General features: G+C 35.0%; 3 protein-coding genes across 4 annotated transcripts; all 3 read left to right on the forward strand.

The window, feature by feature from the left end:
• Nucleotides 1-211: 211 nt before the first annotated feature.
• poglut2 (protein O-glucosyltransferase 2) lies at nucleotides 212-9052 on the forward strand. Its single transcript, XM_016454168.1, has 10 exons — nucleotides 212-565; nucleotides 1695-1900; nucleotides 1983-2188; nucleotides 2464-2541; nucleotides 3204-3376; nucleotides 3882-4119; nucleotides 4248-4457; nucleotides 6980-7069; nucleotides 8223-8327; nucleotides 8877-9052. The coding sequence occupies exons 1-10, from the start codon at nucleotides 387-389 to the stop codon at nucleotides 8892-8894; spliced, it is 1503 nt and encodes a 500-aa protein (XP_016309654.1). The 5' UTR covers nucleotides 212-386; the 3' UTR covers nucleotides 8895-9052.
• Nucleotides 9053-9590: 538 nt separating this feature from the next.
• tex30 (testis expressed 30) lies at nucleotides 9591-13138 on the forward strand. Its single transcript, XM_016454178.1, has 5 exons — nucleotides 9591-9724; nucleotides 9870-10109; nucleotides 11809-11860; nucleotides 12248-12459; nucleotides 12869-13138. The coding sequence occupies exons 1-5, from the start codon at nucleotides 9710-9712 to the stop codon at nucleotides 13025-13027; spliced, it is 678 nt and encodes a 225-aa protein (XP_016309664.1). The 5' UTR covers nucleotides 9591-9709; the 3' UTR covers nucleotides 13028-13138.
• A 1579-nt stretch (nucleotides 13139-14717) lies between these two features.
• rmp64 (ribonuclease MRP subunit p64) lies at nucleotides 14718-18988 on the forward strand. Of its 2 annotated transcripts, none has more exons than XM_016454163.1 (9): nucleotides 14718-14827; nucleotides 15250-15404; nucleotides 15523-15611; nucleotides 15689-15817; nucleotides 15916-15993; nucleotides 16919-17286; nucleotides 17369-17447; nucleotides 18002-18223; nucleotides 18349-18988. In XM_016454163.1, the coding sequence occupies exons 1-9, from the start codon at nucleotides 14743-14745 to the stop codon at nucleotides 18716-18718; spliced, it is 1575 nt and encodes a 524-aa protein (XP_016309649.1). In that variant the 5' UTR covers nucleotides 14718-14742; the 3' UTR covers nucleotides 18719-18988. The 2 variants fall into 2 exon arrangements, with proteins under 2 accessions (XP_016309649.1, XP_016309650.1); XM_016454164.1 differs by having other exon boundaries at nucleotides 17369-17433; nucleotides 18009-18223.
• Nucleotides 18989-19899: the final 911 nt, after the last annotated feature.

The raw sequence follows: 19899 nt of genomic DNA on the forward strand, positions 1-19899 counted from the left end.
GCAATACCCTGTTCTTATTTTGTACGAGTTATAAGCTCATTGTGATTAACGGATCCCCTATGTACAATGAATGCACTGAAGCAGCGCCGACTACAAGCAGCATTAGCACGCGTCTTTCCTCTTCCTATTAGAGAGCCAATCAGCTTCCAGTACGTTGCGTCATTGACGCACACAGACCAATCACATGAGCGCCTTGGGTCTGTGACAGAGATTTTCTCACGATGGTGTCTGGGTTGGTTTGCGCACCGAGCCGCTGGTGAATGTGAGTATGTGGTGAAATGTATCATTCGTGTTTTTAAGCAATGTTTTAAAGAGCATTGTCATTCTGAGGAAGTGATGATAAATGAACGCGTCCACTACTGAAAGTGTCCTCATCCTCTATAAACATGTTGAGAAAACTTTTGCTGCTCTTGATGCTTTGCATCATTTTCATGACGCGGAGATCAAAGGCAGCGGCAGCGCCCAGCGCGAGCCAAACTTTGATCTGGGGTCCTGGACTGGAAACAAACATCTTCCTTCCTGCTCGGTTCTTCTTCATACAGACAGTGGACTCCACCGGAAGAAAGTGAGTGAGTTCTTCTGGAAGACCAGAATGGGGCATTGTGGCTTAGTGGTTACACATCTGGCTGGGAAATATAGGTTGTGGGTTCAAACCCTGGATTAAGGGTGCACTTCACGTTCATTTTTATTTACGACAACACACCACATGTGAAAATGGTACAATTTCAACTATTAGATATCACCTTATGTCCCCAGCTGATAAATCACAGCACATTAAGACAATAGTATGACAATATTATGCTTTAATATGCAAACGATATATTATCTAATGAAATATTAATTTGCATACATTTCCAGAACATAAATTTGAACACTGGATGAAGCCAGATTCAAGATTTAGTTTCATTTCGTTGAAATATTACATATTTAAGGCTAAGTGCATGATATATATATATATATATATATATATATATATAAAAATATCATTTACAAATATGCACTGTAATTGAAATCTACAGACACAAAAATATGTAGTTAAATAAATACATAAATTAGATGTTTTCTTTCCTCTGGTCAGAAAGTAAAAATGATAACTCAAAATTGACCAGTGCCTGAGAAAAACAGTGGTTTTGACTGTAGTGTCTTGCCTTAAAGGTTTCAGCTAGACCAAAAATTATAACAGTAAAACCTCAATAGTTCCACCAAGATCATCTTATTCTTTCTTTAGTAAACTATATTGGTGCTTAAAGAACCCGGAGAGAGAACCCAGTTCTAAAGAACCTGTATAATATACAGCATAAAAAAGACTTCTCTGCTTATCCTTAAAGTGATGCAAAGAAGAGCTTTTATTTAATCCAAGGCAATTGTGCTGTAAGTGTTTGAATAAATCTGCAAAAGGACAAATTAGTAGTAATTAGTCTCTGTTAGTCATATCGTGTCAGTCTTTTATGACTGAATGTTTGTATCCTGACAGACACTGTGTTCTGTGATAAATGGAACTATTTTTAACAACAAATGGCCGGTAATTTCCCAGGACAGGTCTTTCTTTGAGTTTTGCCCAAGGCGGTAAAAGCGTCTTGTTTATGCATCCCATCTTTAGGTTCACATTTCATGTGTCCACATTAAGGCATCAGTTTACTTCTATCATGGATAAAATAATAATGCCTTTGTTATTGTGATTTCCTCATCTTCAGTTTCACAACTTCTCCTGGAGAGAAGACATTTGAAGTGAAGATTACATCTCCAACAGACCCGTATGCCAGAATCTGGATCCAGATTTTAGACCGGAATGACGGATCCTTTTTGGTTCGGTACCGCATGTATGCCAGTTACACAGATCTGCACGTTCAGATTCTCTTGAAAGACAAGCTGGTGGGAAAGTCTCCATATGTGCTCAAAGGTGAGAAGAATCAAGTCCACCTTCATCATATAGAGATGAACAATGTGTGGAAGTTGACACTAACCTGTTTCTCACTGTCCAGGTGCAGTGTATCACGAATCATGTGACTGCCCAGAGCCCAGTGGTGCATTATGGGAAAAAAACATGCACTGCCCGGCCTCTTTCTCTCAGATAGAGAGTGATTTATCTGTCTTTCCCAGTGTGGATCCAGACCATAATACCCATGAGATCCTTAAGCGCTTTGGAAAGAGACACAGCCTGTGTCACTACACCATTAAAAACAACCAGGTACACACATGCCTCATTCAAATACCTATGGATTGTTTTAAACATAAACTACACAATTTTTTCGAAGGTTTTGCACAGAAAGAATTGAATAGTATTTTGACATCTGTTTAAAATGATTGGTGGACCATTGATTGGGTAAATTTTTTCTGTCTGTATATCTGTCACTCTAGCTGCCACTCTACATTCTGCTGTAGCCTTTATCTACATAAGGAAACAATTAGATATAAACAAATGTCTCATAATGTCATGTACTTTTGTATTCTTTTTTACTCTAGGTTTATATAAAAACACATGGAGAACATGTCGGATTCAGGATCTTCATGGATGCCTTCCTTCTGTCCCTCACACGTAAAGTGAGTATTTGTACAAATGTTTTTGGGTGCTTTTAGTTAAGTTATGTTAAGTAATAATAATGTTATTAATGCACATCTCAAGCATGTGCTTAGTCATTTACCTTTATTACCATTAGATGGCACTCCAACATAGAACGGTTGGAGGCATGTACATCAAAAGAGGAGAATTTAACTTGAGTGTTAGTGTTCATTTCAGTTCATACAATAATAATATTGTTGATAGGTTTGTGGCATTGTCCCAGAATAGTTCAACTATTTTTAGGGGGTAAGTAAAGAATAAGACTTCTATAGTATTCAGTAATTATATTTCAATACGGATGGATGGATGGATGGATGGATACTGGCTGGCACACTACCATTGTTTCTTGAACACCAAATCTGCATATTAGACTGATTTCTGAAGGATCATGTGATCAGTTATTTTAAATTGTAGTAATATGTAACAATATTACTGTTTTACTGTATTTTTAATCTAATAAATGCAGCCTTTTTGAGCATAAGAGAAATACATTAGCATAATTTTCAGATACATTAAAAAGTCTTACCAACCCCAAACTTTTGAATTGTATTTTGAATGATATGTTTTGTCTTATTTTGAATTACTAGTGCAAATTCATAACTGAAAAATTTACATTCCACTTATTGTTGTTGTGTGTGACCAGGTCAAGGTTCCAGACATTGAGTTTTTTGTTAATTTGGGGGACTGGCCCCTGGAGAAGAGACGGGCGTCTGAGAAGCCCAGCCCGGTCTTTTCATGGTGTGGGTCTAATGATACACAAGACATTGTCATGCCGACATATGACTTGACTGAATCTGTGTTGGAGACTATGGGCAGGTAAAGAAACACTTGTGACTCTTGGAGATGCAGTTAACACATAAAACTTTTTATGGAACAACATAAAATTTTTATTGATTTTTAGGGAGCTCTATCTAGGATTTAAAATCTGATTTAAACTAGGGAATAAACAAAGCTTAATTTTAAAACTCTTTATTGTAGCAAAATGTCAAAACAACGAGTTATAGGAAATTTGTGAAGAAAGAAAAAATGGTATGGCTATATGGTAGCATTTTTCCTAAGTGGTCTCAGAGTTTGTGATCTGTGATTATGAATGATTTTTTTTTTCAAATGATACAATTGTGATACTAGTTGTGAAACGTCTGTCCATGAAAACAAGATGCAATATCTATGCTAACATAACTTCTGTGAAACATAGAAATGTTTAGCGATTTGTTTAGAAAAAATCATAACAACATGAATTTAAATCTCTGTACTACATATTATTTTCTTATTCTGACTGATTAAAATATATTTTGTCCATTGATCATTTTTTCTGTGACAGAGTGAGTCTGGACATGATGTCTGTTCAGGGACACACTGGTCCAGTGTGGGAACAGAAGATCAGCAAAGCATTCTGGAGAGGTCGAGACAGCAGGAAAGAGCGTCTTGAGCTGGTTAAACTGGCGCGGGCGAACCCTGACATGCTTGATGCCGCCTTTACCAACTTCTTCTTTTTCAAGCATGATGAGAGCCTTTACGGGCCCCTCGTCAAACATGTGTCCTTTTTTGACTTTTTCAAGGTGCATGGATTTCACAGAACTACTTCAGTATACGCAGCATAGATCCTCAATTCAATTAATTTACATATTTTTAATATTTTTATGTTGTTATTTTTACCTGAGATGATTGTATGTTTCTCTTTTAACAGTATAAGTACCAGATAAATGTTGACGGGACAGTAGCAGCATACAGGCTGCCTTATCTGCTTGCAGGAGACAGTGCGGTGTTCAAACATGACTCCATCTATTATGAGCACTTTTACAAGCAGCTCCAGCCATGGGTGCACTATATCCCCTTCAAAGCTGATCTCAGTGACCTACTGGAGAAGATCCAGTGGGCTAGAGACCATGATGAGGAGGTACATCATCCCCATTCACACACGCACATCTCATATGAACACAAAATATTGCATATTAAATTGTTTGTGAGCACAGACTTTTTAAAATCATTTTTTATGTCATTTAAATTATTACTATTTTGTAATGCAAAGAACCTAAACCTCCCTTGACCGTGGTAAAATCACTGTTGGGCATGGCCTCAAGTGGCATATTCCTTTAATAAAAGACACCAATTTTCAATATACAGTATAGTTTAATTAATAGTCTGTATGATACAGTTTATATAACATAATGGATGGATGTTTAGCATATCCCAAAAGTACTGAATTTGCTGGCCTTTTCTCAAAAATTGCCCTGAGATTTGCAACATTCTTTTATATCAGTTCAATCATGACAACTCTCGGAAGATTTTAGCATGGTGATGGATATGACAATGTTAATGTATTTGGTCTTGGATATAGATCTGCTACACTGCTGCTGAATTGCTGCTGCTGTTGGTTATTGCTGTAGTTGTAGATTATTGCTGCTGCTGCTTCAAGCAAGTACAGGAACTTGCTACTGCCAATGCATAGGCGATACGGTGCCGTGAGTATTTAAGACATACTGCTGCTGCACAAATGGCATATAAAATAACCCGTAGCAGATCTATACAGGAGCTGGGGAAGGTGGAGGGTTTCAGAGAAACTCTGAAAGCGCGCTGCAGGAATCTCTAGTGAATGCTAGCCAGCCATATAAATGCAAGGCAGTAAGCTCATTGGCTGCATATGCAGCATGAACCAATCAGCTCGTGCCAAGTCATTTAACTCTCTGAATATCATCAGTTACATTAACAACCCGTCAGCCTGCGCCATCTAGAGTTTCATGACTGAACTATATATTTATGTATTATAATGTTTCTGAGAATGTCTTTCACACACTCTGCATTCATTTTACATTTACTATTTTGGCAGACACACAATTGTAAGCTCAAATCTTGTGGGGATCATTTGAGTTTGATCACAGAATCCTGGGAGAACTGAATTGTGTAACTTATATTCATTTTAATCTATTAATGAAATACAAAAAATACAAAATGCTAAATTTTTATTAGCCAGTCTTAGTACTGAACAGTTTGCATCTGCATGAATTGGAGATGCTGAAGCTATTATTCTCTGTTCGCAAAGGTTTACATGCAGTATTGTGATGGTAGTGTGAGATGCAGGTGAACAGGTTTGCAGTTGTTAAAGAGATTGCGATGTTCAAAATGTGTCTATAGCAGTAAACTGCACAAACAATCCTGTCACCTTTCTGTTTTGTTTGTGAGCACAGACTTTTTTAAATCATTTTTTATGTCATTTAAATTATTACTATTTTGTAATGCAAAGAACCTAAACCTCCCTTGACCGTGGTAAAATCGCTGTTGGGCATGGCCTCAAGTGGCATATTCCTTTAATAAAAGACACCAATTTTCAATATACAGTATAGTTTAATTAATAGTCTGTATGATACAGTTTATATAACATAATGGATGGATGTTTAGCATATCCCAAAAGTACTGAATTTGCTGGCCTTTTCTCAAAAATTGCCCTGAGATTTGCAACATTCTTTTATATCAGTTCAATCATGACAACTCTCGGAAGATTTTAGCATGGTGATGGATATGACAATGTTAATGTATTTGGTCTTGGCGGAACAGATCTGCTACGCTGCTGCTGCTGCTGAATTGCTGCTGCTGTTGGTTATTGCTGTAGTTGTAGATTATTGCTGCTGCTGCTTCAAGCAAGTACAGGAACTTGCTACTGCCAATGCATAGGCGATACGGTGCCGTGAGTATTTAAGACATACTGCTGCTGCACAAATGGCATATAAAATAACCCGTAGCAGATCTATACAGGAGCTGGGGAAGGTGGAGGGTTTCAGAGAAACTCTGAAAGCGCGCTGCAGGAATCTCTAGTGAATGCTAGCCAGCCATATAAATGCAAGGCAGTAAGCTCATTGGCTGCATATGCAGCATGAACCAAACAGGTCGTGCCAAGTCATTTAACTCTCTGAATATCATCAGTTACATTAACAACCCGTCAGCCTGCGCCATCTAGAGTTTCATGACTGAACTATATATTTATGTATTATAATGTTTCTGAGAATGTCTTTCACACACTCTGCATTCATTTTACATTTACTATTTTGGCAGACACACAATTGTAAGCTCAAATCTTGTGGGGATCATTTGAGTTTGATCACAGAATCCTGGGAGAACTGAATTGTGTAACTTATATTCATTTTAATCTATTAATGAAATACAAAAAATACAAAATGCTAAATTTTTATTAGCCAGTCTTAGTACTGAACAGTTTGCATCTGCATGAATTGGAGATGCTGAAGCTATTATTCTCTGTTCGCAAAGGTTTACATGCAGTATTGTGATGGTAGTGTGAGATGCAGGTGAACAGGTTTGCAGTTGTTAAAGAGATTGCGATGTTCAAAATGTGTCTATAGCAGTAAACTGCACAAACAATCCTGTCACCTTTCTGTTTTTTTTTTGTTTGTTTTTTTAATCTTATAGGCAAAGCAAATTGCCCTGGCAGGTCAGCAGTTTGCACGAACTCATCTGATGGGTGACAGTATATTCTGTTACTACTTCAAACTCTTTCAGGTATTTTTTTCTTTCTTTAGTTCAGTGCTCTGGTGTGTCTATTGTGTCAGTGACTACACCAAGAGCGGAACGGTTACTGTTTCTGTGACACTACAGGTTGTTTGTTTTATCACCTTTTTAATACCTTATTCTCCACAACGGCTCTTTTTAATTTCCTCTGTTCCTATTTTTTGATTTTATGAACTTATCAATGTATATATCTTATCTTGTCTTGATCTTCCAGCTTCATCCAAGTTTTATGTGTTGTTCTCAAGGACTCAAAAGACAAAGGTTAAACAGCGCGCGTCTTGCCATCTGCACGGCACACACATTCAGTGGTCATTGCAGGTTACTGTCTGTGTTGATAAGATTACTAGAAGCACTTTAGGTACAAAAAATAAAGTCTTATTCTAAATCAGCAAAAAAAAAATTCTATCATCAATATATATAAGCATCCTCAAAATTAGAAATTACATCTTCAAAAAAAGGTTTGTTTTGTCTTGTGTCATTGGCAGCTTTAATAAAATTTTTAAGCTAAATATAGCTAAATATATTTGTTTGAATAGTATATCTTTTCTATATAAGAGGTCAAACATACAGTACAAAATTATGAAAGAACTGGATACATTTAATTACAACAAAAAGAAAAAAAGAATACACACACACACACACACACTTGGGACTTGGTCCCAAGTTTCCTGTGTGCTCACAGTAGTCACTGTGCGCAAGTACCCCTGAGTTCATAAACCCCAGTACTTTATGGTTTTTCATAACTATCGGCTGGAAACATTCATCTTTAAACATAAGTTCTGGCCTCAAAGCACTTCTCAACAATAAACCTGTGTGCATTTGAGGTGTGGAAGTGTTGGAGGTCAAGACCACAGCGGCTACTTGAATTTTATGTGATTCGTACTGCTGATAAAGATGCTTGTTTAGTATGATGATGTTGCAGTTAATAAAAAGTTCTAAATAAAAGTGCTTCACCAAGACAAAGAAAGTAAGAGGGTGCGTGATTGGATGGAAAGATTACAGATGGTGAAATTATGTAGCTGAACTTGCATGTTGTGAAATAAATGTAATGTACCATGTAATATCTTTGTTTATTTTTGCCAGTAAAATTTTGTATGCTAAATAAAATTTCTACACTCATCCAGCTCTGTGTTTTTGTTTTTAGAAGTATGCTGAACTGCAGGTAACTGAGCCCAAGGTTCGAGATGGTATGGAGCTGGTGGAACAGCCAAAGGACGAACTTTTCCCATGTTATTGTGCAAGAAAAAAGGTAGCCTTTGTGTTCTTGGTATTAACTGAAATCACTATAATGGGTATATTAATTTGTATTCATTTAACCTATTCTACACAATAACAGAGATAGTACTGACCTTTCTCAGTATAATAATAGTCATCAGTGTATAATAATAGTACAATATTTCTAGATTCCATTAAAATAAAATATCCTAACCAAACTCCCATTATACAAATAAGCTTTTTTTTTTTTCAGTTTTGTCCATACTAAGATTTCCATTTATACAAATTTCTGTTCCGCTTTGAATTTTCAGCATAATAAAACATTTATTGTTAAGAAACAACAGTGAACATTTTACCACCATTTGGTATAATACTGTACAATACATTTAATTAAGTATCTGATGGATTTATTGTCATTTCATAAAGCACACAAACTGGGTTTATGAGGGCAATACACTTTTTATGACATGGATTGATCAGCAGATTACTCTGATAAAATGATTATATTAATTATTTTAGTCTGCAATGCATTTGCTCTGGATCAGATCAAACATTTCTAATTGTTTGTTTTGTTTTTGTATAGGTCAGAGATGAGCTGTGAGAGACCACCTGTTGTGTTATGTAACAGCAGCCATTAAATTTAGATGGATTTGCAGAAAAAGATGTTTCCGAGACCACAGACTTGGTGCATCAAGTGTCTTGTGACTGCAATGTCTTAACTGAATGTTTCTCTTTTTGTATTAAATCTTTGTGTTTCTACATTCTTGTTGGTCTGGTTTATATTATTATTATTATACAGGTGCATCTCAATAAATTAGAATGTCATGGAAATTTAGAAAGTTTGATAGATGGGCTTGCTTATACACTTTAATGTAGAATTACTATACATTACACAAAGTTTAGACCAGAATAATTAACAGAATAATTTAAGTTATTCATAATAATTAATCATAACAGAATAATTAGAATAATTAACAGTGGAAATGTTTGTTTATTTACTTATTTAGAAGCTAAGACTTAAAAGATTTAAGGAGGTTTATATAGAAATTAACTTAAACCTACCCTGAGAAATATGTGACAGCATGCTCTGGTCTTTCCTATCTAAGGTTTTAACTATTGTATTGTTTCACTTCAAACCAAACAAACTTACATTTATTTAAAATTCCTTTGATATATATTTTTTCTAACTTTTAAGTGTGTTCTAACTTCTAACCTTTTGTGTTAAGTGTGCGAACAGTTCATCATAAAGACATTTTTCACATTTTCATGTAGCCATCTTACCTGAGGCGCATGCTCACTCCTTTACATCAGGTGGCGCTGTAAACAACGTGATTCATATGAACATCGACACGTCACATGTCCACGTGTGAGAAACCCGGGTATTTAGACCTCCTTGTTTCAACCACGCATCCCTAAATGGAGTTTTCAGAGGTATTTTAGCTATAGAACCATATCCAACTTATCAACACATTTTTTGTGAACGGAGTGGAATATAATGAGTGTTGTTTACAAAACATGTTTGGTGCATTGTCTAAAGAACTTCGTTTTTAACACTTTATTCATATGAATATCACAGGAGAATGTGAGAATCCCGTTCGAGCAGAAGGAGCTGGACGGTGTGTTGACGGTCCCTGCTGACGTCAGCGCGGGACATTGCACAGCTGTGGTGTTGACGCACGGCGCGGGGGGAGACATGCGCACCAAACAGCTGGAGAGCCTCGCGCACACTCTCGCCCGTTCAGGCGTTCTGTGTCTGCGGTTCACCTGCAGGGCGCCGAACTTTCTGTACAGAATCAGAGCTTATAGCGCCGTTGTAGTAAGCACTTAATTTTCTAATTTTCATTATTAGAAGCACCTTAATGCAAATAAAATGTTTACGTTGTAACTGCATTTTATTAATGTATTCGTTTTTAATAATAAAACAAAACTATAAAAATATATTCTAAAATGTATCATTATTAAGTAGTAGTAATAATAGTAGTAGTAGTAGAAATAATAATATTTTAATATTAAATACATACAGTGGCATGCCAAAGTTTGGGAACCCCTTGCAGAATCTGTGAAAATGTGAATAAGTTTAACAAAATAAGAGAGATCATACAAAATGCATGTTATTTTTTTTATTTAGTACTGTCCGTAGTAAGATATTTTACATAAAAGATGTTTACATATAGTCCACAAGACAAAACAAAAAATAGCTGAAATTATTAAAATAACCCCCTTAACTGTCACCCCCCATTTTTTAAAATAGGCATGAAAGTGTACTATCCTAACTTAAATTGTTGTAATTTATGAACACTTTGGAATACAGACCTAAGGTTGGTCTCTTTTTAAAATAGAAAATCAGCAGATTATTGCAAAAGTGGATTTTTTTTTCTTCAAAAATTATAGAAGTTTAAATTTACTGTAAAGAAAATGCACTATACTAATTTTATTTTATATATAATAAATATTTTACATAACAGGTTTTACTCTAAAATTGGTATAAAATTAAAGCCTTATGTCTAAATAAGTTATGTTCCAAATTTGAAGTCGATATGAAAAAAATTGAGGTTCCTGTGAGATTTTATTTAGGGCGTTATACCACAAACAGCCACCTTTCCAATTATATGTTTTTTGTCAAGATTATAAAAAGGTTTGTTTCTAAAAGACCGTAATGCATTTTGAAATATGACACTTGACACCACCCACTAAGGGGGAGGAGACCGCCAAAAGGTTTTAAAGTACCATTTCCATGGTAACACAATGTCTGATTTCAAAATGGTTTTCACGGGATGAATTTGGGCTTCTAAGCTTTCAAATGATATATAATTTATGATGATTACTAAAAGATTTGATAGAGAAAAAGCACAACAAAAAAAAGATCGTCAAGTGTGATGGTTGTTCATGAGTCCCTTGTTTGTTCTGAACAGTTAAACTGAGCACTGTTCTTCAGAAAAATCCTCCATGTCCTGCAGATTCTTCAGTTTTCCAGCATCTTTATTAAGAGCAGGATGAAGATGTCCAAATTTTTCTTATTTTGTTGAAATATAATTTTTTCCCCTTCATTTAGTACTGCCCTTCGGAAGCAACAGAAGATACTTGCATGTTTCCCAGAAGACAAATTAAGTACAATTTACCTTGATCTTCAAATTCAAAAGTTTTCACCCCCAGCTCTTAATGCATAGTGAACCAAGGGTTCCCAAACTTTTGAAGGGGGTTATTTTAATACTTTCAGCTATTTTTTTTGTTTTGTGGAATATATGTAAACATCTTTTATGTAAAATATCTTACTCAAGAGTCAGGACAGTACTAAATAAAAAATAACATGCATTTTGTATGATCTTTCTTATTTTGTTAAAATTATTCACATTTTCACCGATTCTGCAAGAGGTTCCCAAACTTTCGCATGCCACTGTATTCCTTGTAATAAAACAAAAGTGTAAAATATAAAATGTAATTATTATTATTATTATTATAAATGAATAATATTTCTAATATTAAACACATAATCCTTGCAATTTTCTATCCATCAGGAGTACTTAAAGACCCATGAGAGATATGCACCAAACAGCCTTTTCTTGGGAGGTAGGTCTCTCTCTCTTTCTTTCTCTCTCTCTCTCTCTCTCTCTCTCTCTCTCTCTCTGTCTTGTTTGAACGTGTGAAAGTAGGAGGAACTGAAAAAAAATTGCAGATGCAAATCTTTAAAAATATGTAGATAAAAATAGGTGAATATTATAAAAATACTCTACTAATATATTTTTTATAATATTCATAGTGAACAATATTGAATAGTTGCCTGTTTTCCTTCTGTTGTTCTAATATTATTATTTCCCTTTTTTAGGCAGTAATAATGAATACTTTTTCCAAGAATAATTTTTCAAAGTTCTTCCTACGAAAGAAAAGAAAAGAAAAAAAATATTTAATTTAATAGTAATGTTCTCTCTCTTTCTGTATATGTATATTTGTTTCCAGGACGCTCTATGGGTGCTCGTACAGCTGTTGCTGTGTGTAATCGTATGTGTGACAGGCAGAAGGATGCAGTCCAAGGTGTTCTGTGTTTGTCATTCCCACTGAATGTACCAGGAAAACCACAAACATATGTTGAGCGGAGCCATGGCCTGCATGCACTGTCCCAAACTTCTGTGCTGTTTGTTTCTGGCACTGCAGATAACATGTGTCAACAGGTGAACACATATGAGACGTTTTCGATTGGTTTGGGCTTTAAACTGAGTAATGGTCATTCTTGAAGTTCCTGCTGTTAAACCTTAAATGATACATTTTGTCATAATATACTCATGCCGTTCCAAAACTGAATGACTTTCTTTCTGATTTTTTTTTTTTCCACACAAGAAGAAAGAAAGTAAGTCATACAGGTTTGAAATGATTTGACTGTGAGCAAATGCTGGCAGAATTGATTTTTTTCTGTGAACTAGCCCTTGTAGTTTTATTACAGGGACACAGGAATTTATAAATTTTTTTGGTAAAGATGTAATATGCAAAAAGGCAATTTGATTCTTGATTACATTGAAACTATTAGGTTCTTTCATATTTATATTAATGTAATACAAAGCTTATCCTTTGCTTGCTTTTTAGAATCTTCTACAAAATGTTATGCATGTCATGAAAAGCCCTTCTGCTGTTCACTGGGTCAAGGATGCGAACCATGGACTTGCAGTACGTGGTAGAACAGAAGAATCAGTACTGGAGGAAGTCAATTCACAGATTATTGCATGGGTACTACAACACAAATGAAATGCATCTTTATAAATAGATAAATATGGTTATTACTGTTTGGATGAAAGAAGATGGTGAGCTGTTGACCCTAACCCTCTGTATATAGTTACCGTATGTTAACTGTGTTCTGTGTTACAGAAAAAAAAAAAAGAAACTTGTTAAAAAAACAAGTTATTAGTATTATTATCATTAAAATTGCATTTGAATTGAGTACTATTTGGGATATTTATTAATAAACTATTAAAATCATATTATTATTCATATTGAGAGGACATTTGCTTGCAAACTATATGACTCACCATTTGTTTGTAAGCTACACGTTTGATACACAGTGGCTATAAAAAGTTTACACCCTCCTGGTAAAATTGCAGCTTTTTGAGATGTGAAAAATGAATTCTGGTAAAATCGTGTCTAATCTTTTTCCACCTGTTGTATTAAAAGCAAAAGGTGTTTGACATGACATGATCATACGTGGTTTATTTTTGATCTCAAAAACATGCAGTTTTAATGTGTAGATTTTTATAGCCACGTTTTACTAGTTGAAACCTAGGGAAAAATGAAACTGCTTCAATATAGTATTTTTGTTATATGAAACTATAATGATGTAAATTGTAAAAAAAATTGACTAGTTATTTTTCCTTACTGAAAAATAACCAATATGTAAGCTGTGCACCAGCGCAAAAGAATGCTTTTTTTTTTTTTTTTTGATTCGTCATTTCTTTTTTATTCGCAAAACTGTTCTGATGGCATTCATTATTTAGTAATCACGTTTTTAAAAAAAATTTTTTATTGCAAGTATAAACACTTAACTTCAACAATTAATGTAACATTGGATGACATTATGAATACAGAAATTATATAGGAAGACAAAGAATAAAAAATAAAGAATACATAGATAAAACAAAAAATACAGAGGTAGTAAATCAAAATTATGTACCATCAAGCAGATCATTATGCAGTTTCGCAAATTTGACACTTTTTTTGGTATTAATATTTTTTAGTGTTATAATTAAGTAGTTAAAGTCACAAAGAAAATTATGTAATTTTGGAGATGTTGAAGAAAATTTACATTTATGAATATAATATTTTCCCAATAAAATAAATACATTTCCTATATATTCTATGTTATGTTTACAATGTGAAAAATAACAAAATATATCACACATAGTAACATCAATGTCTACGCATTTCCTTGGAGGAAGTCATGGCCTAATGGTTAGAGAGTCGGACTCGTTGCAGGTTCGAGTCTCGTACCGGCAGGGATTGTAGGTGGGGGGAGTGAATGTACAGCGCTCTCTCCCACCTTCAATACCACGACTGAGGTGCCCTTGAGCAAGGCACCGAACCCCCATCTGCTCCCCGGGCGCCGCAGCATAAATGGCTGCCCACTGCTCCGGGTGTGTGTTCACTGCTGTGTGTGTGCACTTTGGATGGGTTAAATGCAGAGCACTAATTCCAAGTATGGGTCACCATACTTGGGCACATGTCACGTCACTTTCACTTTCATTCGATTTTGAAGAAAATAATTTTGACACGTCAGACCAAAATACCTTAACATTTGAAAAAAAGAGGATCAACAGACTCAATGCTGACATTACAAAAATTACAATTCAGATGAGGATTACCAAATGCGCAAAAGAATGCTGTGTGTGTACCTTTTAGGACCTGTGACGTAATCACATGAACAAGCGTATGATTGGCTGGTTTTCTCTCCCCGGCCTTCAGCTGTAAACATGGCGCAAGAACCCTGGAATAAAACTTGTATCCCGTTTCCAAGTGCTGTTTCTTCGAGTCGAATCCCATTTACTGACTCAAGTGGTATGTTCTGATATTTTAACCCGTAACGTTATATTTACTCTACTACAAAGAGCTCATATAAAGCATGTAAATAAATGTTTTTTTTGTGACTGAGCTGAGCACGTGGATCCGGTAGATTCATGTAAAACGGTGGACAAGTGATATAATTTGTAAGCAGCGATAAAGCATTTGACTCTTAACTTTTGATCTCTTCAGATAGTCGCGTTGTCCAATACAAGACTTGTTTACTGGTGTTAGTGTAATGTAGTCTACGTTACTTCATTCTTATTAGTTAAATAAGTGCAGTGTTTTTATTTTGTAAAGTAATTGCACGTGTTTGTTGTGTATTATGTATAAAACGACTGAACTTTGAATGACTAAACATATAACTTAAGTACAATTATATAGGCTACATGACATTGTAATGATGTTTCTCTGTCTAGATATCTTGATTGAAAGTCTGCTGACTGACTGTGAGAAAGTTTTGACCCTGTTATGTAGTGAAGTTCTACAGGCAGAAATCCGTGTTCTTTACGAACTTCTTTACGTTTTGAACAACGGCTTTAGACAACACAAGCCATTCAGAGCATTAAAACAGGTGGGAACCAAGTACTTCAATGTACATATTGTATGCATGCATATTACATTTAGTATTGTGTAATTATGTCAAGATAATCTATATGCAATGTATGATCGCATATTTACATAATTTTCAGGTTGAACAATGCATAAACCGTTTGAAAGAGATGAAGTTACAAGCAGCAGTGGACGATCTGAAGGAACTGTGTCCAGACAAATTTCAGACGTAAGGTATAGGTTAAACAAATTATACACTTTTTTTTTCCATATCATGGTTTTGAGAATATGTGTTTCTCTGTGTAGGGATGCTGGAGCAGAGGTTGGGGAGTGTGACGTTCCCAGTCAGCCCATGTTGGAGTGGCTCTGTCTCAAACTACTAGGAGCCTCCAGTCTTTTAGCCCGAACGCTGGAGCGGTGCACCCAAGCTTTCATGTATCCTAAATGTTCACATTCACAACCATGTACTTTGGTTAGAAAATTCTTATGATAGAAGAACTGTGCATGGCTATGATCCTTCACACCCCTGTCAGACTGACACGGCAGCACCTGCTGCTAAGCGAGTTCGTTGTGCTGAATGTGGTGATAACCAGCATGCTTAGTCGTCTCTGGTGAGTCTGTACCAGTATAATTTACCATATCATCGCTGAATTACCAGAGTTATTTCCTGAAGATGCTAAGTTGGGAAACTGCAGGGATGGAGCAGCATTTCATATTTGTGACCCTGGAGCACAAAACCAGTCATACGTAGCACGGGTATATTTGTAGCAATAGCCAACAATACATTGTATGAGTAAAAATGACCCTGGAGCACAAAACCAGTCATACGTAGCACGGGTATATTTGTAGCAATAGCCAACAATACATTGTATGGGTCAAAAAGATCAATTTTTCTTTTATGCCAAAAATCATTGGGATATTAAGTAAAGATCATGTTCCATTAAGATGTTTTGTGAATTTCCTACCGTAAATATATACAAACGTAATTTTTGATTAGTAATATACATTGCTAAGAACTTAATTTGGACAATTTTAAAGGCGATTTTCTCAGTATTTAGATATTTTTTTCACCCTCAGATTTCATTTATTCAAATAGTGGTATCTCGGCCAAATATTGTCCTATCCTAACAAACCATACATTAGTGGAAAGCTCGTGTATTCATCTTTCAGATGATGTATACATCTCAATTTCAAAAAACTGACCCTTATGACTGGTTTTGTGGTCCAGGGTCAATTTCTTCTAATTCTTGATTTTGACTTAGTTCAGTATAATCAAAGATATTCATTTGACTTTGTATTTTTACTTTTGTAAAAAAAAAAAAAAAAAAAAAGTGCTTGGTTTGAAACAATGTGTGTTTATAATAATATGAAAACCCAAAATGTTAAGAATTGTTTCAGAAAATATACCAATATATTAAACATTTACTGGCTTGCTTATGGATAGCTTTCAAAACAAAATTGAATAATGTGCAACAAATATAATTCTGAAATGGGATAACAGATTTTTTTTTTCTGTCACATTTTATAATTTTTTAGGGTGTTCTTCAGAGGTATTTTGAGAGCCCTCATCCCCATGTACAAAAGAACCACTGAACTCCTCCAGAAGGTGTCTCAGTCTCAGCCCATGGCCTACCTGACAGACTTCACCCTGCCTGGGGACCTGAAAGACTTCCTGTGCCTCTCATACCCAGATCTACTGTTGGAAGAAGGCACCAAAGACCCTTTAAGGGCCAAAAAAGGGAAACAAAAGTCCAACTTTTCTCTCCTTTCCAGGTTGTTTGAGGGTAAAGGGCATGAAGACGGTAATGGAGAAGAGGAGAGAGAGATGATGCCGATAATAGCTGCCGGTTATGATGAAGGTTCTAGTCTGGACCTGGGGGCAGCAGTTTTACAGCGACGGCCAGGTTATTTGGGGTTTCTTAACCAATTATGTTTTTGTGTAATTTATACTGCTTTGCTTTTATACATTTGCTTGTAATTCTCCAGATGTCTCACCCTGTGGACTGGACATGAAGGTTGTGCTTCAACGATCTTGTAAATCCACCAAACGGGTATCTAATCTTGATTTGTATGATGTCATTGACTAGTCCTAGGATGTTACCATTTCTGTTTTTGCCACTCGCATTTATATCAGATCTGTGGAAGCCCATTTCCACCACGTAAGAAAAAAAAAAAACATGCTTTGGTAACTTTAAAAGTAGGAATTATGGCATAAAAAGTTGAAATTTACATATGCGATAAATTTAAATTATGACATAAAATGTAAAGATTAAGATGATTTTTTTATTTATTTCATAATTGACTGTCATAATTTCAATTTAGTATGTCACAATTTTGACTTTCAATGTCATTTATGACTTATGTCATAATTCTGATTTGTCATAATACATTTTTTTACATCATAATTTTGACTTTAAAAGTCAAAATTGACATACATAAGTCATTATGAAATAAAATCATAATTTCACATTTTAAAGTCATAATTTTGACTTTGTATCTCATGTTTATGACTTAGAAAAGCATGTTTATTTTTTTCTTTTGTGGTGGAAATTTTTGAGAAAAATAATATGCTGACATTATCATAGAAATGCAATCACTGGTTAATTTTGATACATTTTTCCCAAAGATGAAAACGGAAATCTCAAGTCAAGCTGCAGTCTTTCAAAAGAGGAAGTTCTTGAAGTCGCTGACGAAGGTGTCTTCTTTCAGAAATATGGCTGCCCATCTGAAGGAAATGATGCACTGGTGCCGGAGCAGTAAGTTTCATCAAGAGCGTAAGCACCTGGCCTTCTTGCACCTGAAATGTCTGAGAATGGAGAGTCTGGAAGCTGAAGTTGTCAGGTACAAAAAATACTCTTAAATGAAATTTGTGTTTCTTAATCCTTCTTAAAAATATAAATTATTTCAGCAGGAGTGTATATTATAGTGTATATCATATCTAATCATATATGTATTTCTAAACTCAGGGTGGAGAAGAGATTGAAGAGGTTTAAGTTAAAAGTTCAAAAGGCATTGCTGCTTCAAAACACTTTGCCACAAAAACATTCCAGTTCCTTCATTGCACTTTGGAGAACTCGGTGGCACCATGGAAGCTTCATGGCACGCTACAGAACTGCCAGACGTAGATCTGCATTTTCCAGGAAGTGTTCTAGACCAGTTAAAGACTTGTTTGTTTCATTGAAACACAGGCCACAGCAACAATCCTCAAAAGAAGAGGTTTCAGGAAACAATAAGGTACCTGGAGCTGAGGAAAAAATGGACTTGCAGACTGCCTTGCAGAAACCAAATGTGCTAAACGATGATATTGATGATATTTTTGCATCACTTGGATTTTAAGTGGTTCCTAGTGTTGGTTGAATAGATGATTTTTATTTATTTTTTTTGACAAACCTGGGCACAAAAATTGACCACATTACTGTAATAAAAGCTACAGTTAAATAAAATGGTGTATATTGTATGTGACTTTTTCTGCACAATTTTTATTTTGTAGAGAAATAATGTTTAATTTTGGATTGACAAATGACAGATGATTGACAATGAACTGCATGAAATGTGAAAATCCAAAGTAATAAACTGAAAGAATAAAACTGTAGTCAAAAGGAAGTTTGTGAACAGTTTGAAAACCATGCTAATTTCAAATTTACTATATGTGACCCTGGACCACAAAACCAGTCATTAAGGTACATTTTTTGAAATTGAGATTTATACATCATCTGAAAGCTGAATAAATAAGCTTTCCATTGATTTATGGTTTGTTAGGATAGGACATTATACAATATTTGGCCGAGATACAACTGTTTGAAAATCTGGAATCTGAGAGTGCAAAAAATAAGCATACTGAGAAAATCGCCTTTAAAGTTGTCCAAATGAAATTCTTAGCAATGCATATTACTAATCAAAAATTAAGTTTTGATATATTTATGGTAGGAAATTTACAAAATATCTTCATGGAACATGATCTTTACTTAATATCTTAATTATTTTTGGCATAAAAGAAAAATCAATAATTTTGACCTATACAATGTGTTTTTGGCTATTGCTACAAATATACCCCTGCGACTTAAGACTGGTTTTGTGGTCCAGGGTCACATATATAAACAAACTATTCGGTTACACTTTATTTTGAGAGTCGACTTTTGCAACTACATGTCTACTAACTCTCAGTAGACTGTTAGGTTAAGGGTTAGTAGAATAAGTTAACATACTTGCAAAGTTTTTCATAGTATGTTGTATGTTGTGGACCCATCAAAATAGTGCAGACAGTCTAATAGTACTCTAATGACTGCTAGTTGATATGTAGTTGCAACGTTACTTACTGTTAGTAGAATGTCTAAAGTGGACTATCAAAATAAAGTTAACAAATATTCCTGCCCCATTAAAGGTGTTCCAGGTAACAACGTAAAACATGAACTGAAACAAACACGCATGGGCCAAAATACCTTGCAACTACTGTACAGTTCTGATCAGCACATTCAGAAATAATCTGTGGTTGAGATTATAAGAAAAAGTTTTGAGTA

Source organism: Sinocyclocheilus anshuiensis, unplaced genomic scaffold (assembly GCF_001515605.1).
Source record: "Sinocyclocheilus anshuiensis isolate Anshui unplaced genomic scaffold, SAMN03320099.WGS_v1.1 scaffold976, whole genome shotgun sequence".
Taxonomy (NCBI): Eukaryota; Metazoa; Chordata; class Actinopteri; order Cypriniformes; family Cyprinidae; genus Sinocyclocheilus; species Sinocyclocheilus anshuiensis.